We start from the raw sequence: 5978 nt of genomic DNA on the forward strand, positions 1-5978 counted from the left end.
CGGGCCTGCTGTGGAGGGCATCGCTGCCCGGGCCAAGCACGGAGCTCAAGGGGAAAGGCCCTGCCCCGCGGGGACGGGACGGGGAGCGGAGCCGCTGGTGAGTCAGCCACGAAGTTCAGTATTAGCCCATCTGCCGCAGGTACGGAAGTCACCCTCCCCGATGCGCGTTCTGGTATTAATCAAGACATTCTGCGCGCCGTGTGCCTCATTCCTTCGACTGCTGAGCTGGCTCGGAATTCAGAAAGAATGATGCTCGTTGGTGGATACTCAGCCCAGCAGGACACAGTTTTTTCAGCACTGTGAATAACGTTAGAAACATATGGGAGATGTCTAAAAATCAGCTGTATTTTGGGGGGGGGGTGTCTACTTATTCATCTATCTCACAGATGCCAAGCAGGAAAAACTGGGGCATGGGGTGGCTGCTTCTAAAACCAGGACTTCTTTAGCTGCATTTTTTTTCTTTTGTGGTGACAACTGGCAAGATGCCGCGGATTACTTAAGAGACACAGTGTCTCTGCTCTTGAAAATCTCTCAGTAACGGGCTGTGAGTTTTTATGAAACTGCCCACAAATGCAACAATTCTGAACACCTCCCTCAAAATACTTACATCCTAAGAACTAAGGGTGTAGTCAGTCATCAACCAGATCACACATTTGCCCCATTAAACACAAATCTGTCAGAAGAAAACACACCAGCAGACAGAGCTTTTTAAAATATAATTTAAAACTATTTTGTACCAATACAATATATTAATTTTACAAATGTAAAATTTTATCCGCTGTTAAAGCATTTGCAAAAACCACACATCCTACTTCAGCTTTATTGCACAATATCTATAAGAAAATATTAATTTTTAAATTAGAAAACATAAAAATGCTTTCAATATAGAAGAGACGATCTGATTTTAAAGACAATACTCTATAAGAATGTCTACCCAGAAAATAACAAACGTTTCACAGGATACCAAGCTGGCCAGGTGCTTCAACAGATCCAGGACAAAGCACTTGTTTAAAACCAGTCCAAGATACTTAATCCAAACTGTATCATTCTTCATTAGAAATCTAGACGCCACTCAAGGTGGTTTCTTTAAACAGTTGAGGCATTCTCAGTTGTGAGCATTCTGAGTGTATCTTACACATTAAAACCATCCTTCCAACCCCACAGCCATCTGCAGGGCTTTCTCCTTCATGCAGATTCTCTGGCAACTGTGTCCAATGTCTATCAAATGATCATTTCAATTAGTTTATGCTGATAGAAAACACTGAGTTAGAGACACCTTTAAAACCTAGTCCTTTTACAAAAATCAGTTTATAAATTTGTATCATAAAAATTAGTGTCGAGACCATCAAGATGGCCACCGTTTGCTTTATATGAGTTGGTTCTCCCAGAGCTGGGGTTGCAGACCTCCCACTGTCCAGTGTAGTGTTAATCAGGAAATAAATCCCAGCACGAAGCCGGAATCCCAAGACAGGTAAGGTGTATGATGGATTTTAGTGGGATATTATTACCCTGTACCAAAGCAGGCGTTAAAATACTGACAGAAGGTCTTGGTGGTAACTGAATTCATCTCCAAAATGAATATAATCTGGAGATGCCAAAGGACAAGTGTCCATAAATACATTATCAGTTGGGCAGAGTATACTGTAGAAAAGGGGGGAAAAATCTTCATTTGTAAAAAAAGTGAAGGATTCACTAAATTTGATCCATAATATAGATTATACATCTTTTTAAATTAAAGCATGTTAATTCAATCTCAAGTGTTTTCAAATGGATGCCTTTGTGGCCCAAGAAATTGCCTTTTGGAACTTATGGCCTGCATAAGCAAAGTCAAATATAGTATTACAGACTCGTGTAGAGAAAATAATTATTAAAATAGTGGTTATGCACTTACAAGTCTGTTGTAGGTAGACAGAATTATCAAAAACCCAGACACTTATAAAAAAAAGTCTGCATTATTTGGAATTTCTTCTTTAGAAATCAAAGCAGTTGCTTTTCTGGAACTGCATTTTTCAGAACTGCTCAAAGCACCTCATCTAAATGAGTGTTTTTTAAAAATATATATAAAAAGTCTACCATGAGACTTCAAACATCACGTTTCACCTTTTACGGGCTTTTTATCATGTGTCCCTTCCTTTAAAGTCCTTCAGAATAAAATAAAAATAAACTCTCACATTCCATTAGAAAAAAATGGAAACATTCACGGTCTGAAAATTTTCTGCATTCCCCCAGATCTTGGTGCTGTGTGCAATTCCCTCATATACAAGTTGTGAGGAAACCCCTGATCATCTAGTACTGAATATTCAGCTAATGGACATGCCATAGAAAACTGACATTAATAGTAGTAAATAGATTAAAATCTATTCCATAAAATAAAAATGCTCTATGACTTCAATTTAAATACATATCTGTAAAGCTAAGAGGAGGTTTTTTGTTTTTCAAAAGTGCTAATTGTTACAATATCTTCAATACATTATGTCCAATTCTTTGTAAAACTAAACCATGCTTTAGGCACACTGTTTGATGAGTTTCTAAGAAGCAGAGGAAAAAATATCACTTGTCAATTAATCCAGCTTCCTTAATTTTACTGAAGAAGAATTTCTCCAGGATACTGGCACATTTGTAGTATTCACTCTCAGGGGGGTTGTACTCTTTGCAATTGGTAAAGACTCGCTGCAAATCTGCCATGAACAGTTTCTTAGACACGTAGTACCTATTCTTGAGGCGTTCACTCATGGTTTTCAGATCTACACAGGAAAAAAAAATATTAGCAATTTTTGACTCCTTTCAAACACGGGCCGACAAAAGTGAGACTGGGAAGAGACGTGTCGCCAGTCTGCCCACGTTCTCACCACCTCAGTGGCTTAAGAGAGATTCGTATGATCAAGGAAAACAGTGCGTGCAGCTTGTGTTCTTCCTTTGTGAGAGCATCCTGTGCAAAATCAGTGTTTTAACAGTGAAGGACCATTAGTAGTCATCTGGTGCAGTCCCCTATTCAGCGCAAGGAAGCTGTAGATTAGCAGTGATAAGTCCGATTAAGTACTGTGAGCTCTTCACTCAACAGTGTAGAGAAGAGGCTCTACCTACATGGAGCAGCGGCTGGAACACTCACTACCTGGGTTTGTTTCTCTGAACTTCCAGTTATTCTGGTGTTGCAGAGACAGAACTAAAGTGGGAAACAGATCATAAACACATCTGCAAGTACACCAGTGACCGGAAAATGTTTCCAGTGAATTTAGTTTCATGCCCCACTGATGAAATAAGAATGACAAATTTTACTTAACCAAATATTTTCTAAAGCGTGTAAACCTTGCAAGACAATTGTAAAAAGAATGTTTCTCCAATATGTCTACTTGCTTTAAATAATATTACTTTACAAATGAAAACAGTGCTTCATCTAAACTTGTAAGAATATAATGGGGTTTCTTTAATTCCCACTCTCAGAACCAATTTAAAGAAATCCATGCAGATTAGAAGATGCTGACATTTGTCTGTTTATAGGTCCCTAGTTGTCTCTCAGTCTGGTTCTATCATTAAAAAGTATATCAACTATTAAACTGGATTAGCAGATATACACTACTGCATACAAAACAGATAAACAAGGCTCTTCTGTGTTGCACACGGAATTATATTCAATATCTTGTAATAAACCAAAATGAAAAAGAATATGAGAAAAACTATATAAACTAAGCACGAAAAAAAAAATATATTAATCATGAGTCAAAACCACTCAAGAAATGCTTTTGACTACCAATGACCCAAATTCCCACCCTATTATCAAATTTTCCAGAGGAAAAGACACTTACAAATACAGTGGGATTATCATTTAATAAGATAAATAAATTGACGCGCCACGTCCCCAGTGGGCAGAAACTGATCTGCACCAAGACTTCTTAAACCCACCACCAAACCCGAGAGGAGGCGCGGGGAACACCTGCTTTCCCCTTTCCTTTGATTAAAGCCCATCTTTTTTCTTTTTTTGATTGAAGCCTATCTTGGTTAGAAATAAGTCATCACATGTGTGAGTTCACCTTTCCACTTTCTTTCTTCTCAGTTTAGAGGGAGACAAAACCTGAGAAGTGTGTGAAGGCTCAGCAGACGCCCCAGGAACCACCTCCCAAGTGTGAGTGGGCAGGTGACGGTGTGCTCTCGTTTAATAAAGAGCCACCACCTTCCTGGGGGAGACTGGAGGCTTACCATTCCTTCCACCTAAATGCCCGTTATTGGTGGCTGAGAACGTGTTACAATGTTTAGAAGGAAGACAGGTATAGCAAAAACAGGTGGGGTGGGGAGAGAATGAAACTTGACACAAAGAAGCTCAGCCTAAACCTTTCCAACTGTTCTTTGGAAGAGAGGACGAAAGAACAGCTGGGGAGGGCTGAAGGAGTGAATAGAACAATCAATGCTGCATGCTTCCTTCTCCGTTTCCTTTCTCCTCTAAACTGACAGAGAGCATCTTCCTTCCTCTGACCTTCTTAGAATCTTTCAGTTGACCAAATGGCCCGGGTCACAGAAGGTGATCGCACACCAGTGGGAACAATCGGTGGAGAGGGCTGAGGACCGTGGCCCCAGGAGCAGGAACCTCCCGGGCCAGTTGTCAGGAGGGCCTGGGGCGGACCCCGTGACAAGGCTGCAAAGGCCACTGAGGTCTGGACACGGGCTTAGAGGGTTCCAGCATCTCTCACATCGTGCGTGTGCGCTAAGTCGCTCAGTCGGGTCCCACTCTCTGCGACCCCGTGGACTGCCGCCCCCAGGCTCCTCCATCCGTGGATTCTCCAGGCAAATCCTGCAGCGGGTGGCTAGGCCCTCCTCCGGGGGTCTTCCCGACCCGGGTCCACCCGTCTCGGGTGGAGGGTCTTCCCGACCCGGGATCCACCCTGTCTCTCGGGTGGAGGGTCTTCCCGACCCGGATCCACCTGTCTCTCGGGTGGAGGGTCTTCCCGACCCGGATCCACCCTCTGGGGTCTCCTGCGCTCGCGGGCGGGCTCTCCACCACCAGTGCCCACCAATGCCACCTGGGAAGCCCTTTCCACGTCACAGGAATCACCAATGCCCAGTCAGCCTTCCTTCTAGAATTCTCCACTCTCTTCAATCCTCACTCAGACTTTCAGACTGAAATCCACAGAAACAAGGCCAAGAGAAAAGGGAAAGAGAATGGCAAGCATGCGTGTTCACCGCAAGGCCTGAAGACCACTGGAGCCACCGCTGCACGATGGAAACACTCCTGAGATAACTACGGTCAGAGAAAACATCCACAAACGACTGCTCCAGGGGAGCCGAGGGACCCCGCTCCCTCTCCTTTCACTTAACGCCCTCTCAGCACCAGGAGACTGCAAGAGGAAAGGAACAGAAGATACAGGCTCTCCTCCAAAAGATGGCCCCACAACTGATTGGAAAAAAAAGAAATTCAGCTAGTGGTCTTCAATCTGCACAATGCCACATTAGTTTAATTTGGGGGTTCTCAACTGACTCCGTTAATCATTCATTTTAGGCTGGTGCAGACTCGGCAGCGAATCCCACAGGTCTACATTTCTAAAGGCATCTCCTGTTTGTTTTGGGTGTGGGACACGGGAGTCTAAGTAGTGAGCCTCCCAGTCTCCATCGAGCGCCTGGGAGAGCCAAAGCAGCGGGAGCGGCCACTGCTGTCTACAAGGACAGCAGGCCAGCGGCTTCAGTTAACTTCACCTGTTTACCTTCCAAATCTCTCAGGCTCTCAAAGCTACCAAGGGGACAAGCTGACCCTTTTCCACTTGCAGCCCAACAGGTTATAAGCAAGGTTGTGTTCAAACAGCAGTTTCTGGTGCCATCTGAGCTCACACTGACGGAGCAGCCTTTACAGGACAGCAGAGTCGTCTCTAAAAACACGGCCACCTCGTGTCCGCTCCCTGCTCTGAGCCCCTGCCCGCCCCGCTCCCCTCTCTCTGCTCTGACCCCCTGCCCACCCCAGTGCCCGCTCCCTGCTCTGACCCCCTGCCCACCCC

General features: G+C 44.1%; 1 protein-coding gene across 1 annotated transcript in view; it reads right to left on the reverse strand.

Annotated features, from left to right (window-relative positions):
* Nucleotides 1-701: 701 nt before the first annotated feature.
* The window catches only part of KAT2B (K(lysine) acetyltransferase 2B), a 75487-nt gene continuing 70210 nt past the window's right edge, over nucleotides 702-5978 (reverse strand). Inside the window, exon 20 of the mRNA XM_010856746.1 lies at nucleotides 702-2744. Coding sequence (XP_010855048.1) covers nucleotides 2551-2744 — 194 coding nt within the window. The 3' untranslated portion in view covers nucleotides 702-2550. The remainder of the gene's footprint in view (nucleotides 2745-5978) is intronic.

Source organism: Bison bison, unplaced genomic scaffold (genome assembly GCF_000754665.1).
Source record: "Bison bison bison isolate TAMUID 2011002044 unplaced genomic scaffold, Bison_UMD1.0 scf7180017864374, whole genome shotgun sequence".
Classification (NCBI taxonomy): domain Eukaryota; kingdom Metazoa; phylum Chordata; class Mammalia; order Artiodactyla; family Bovidae; genus Bison; species Bison bison.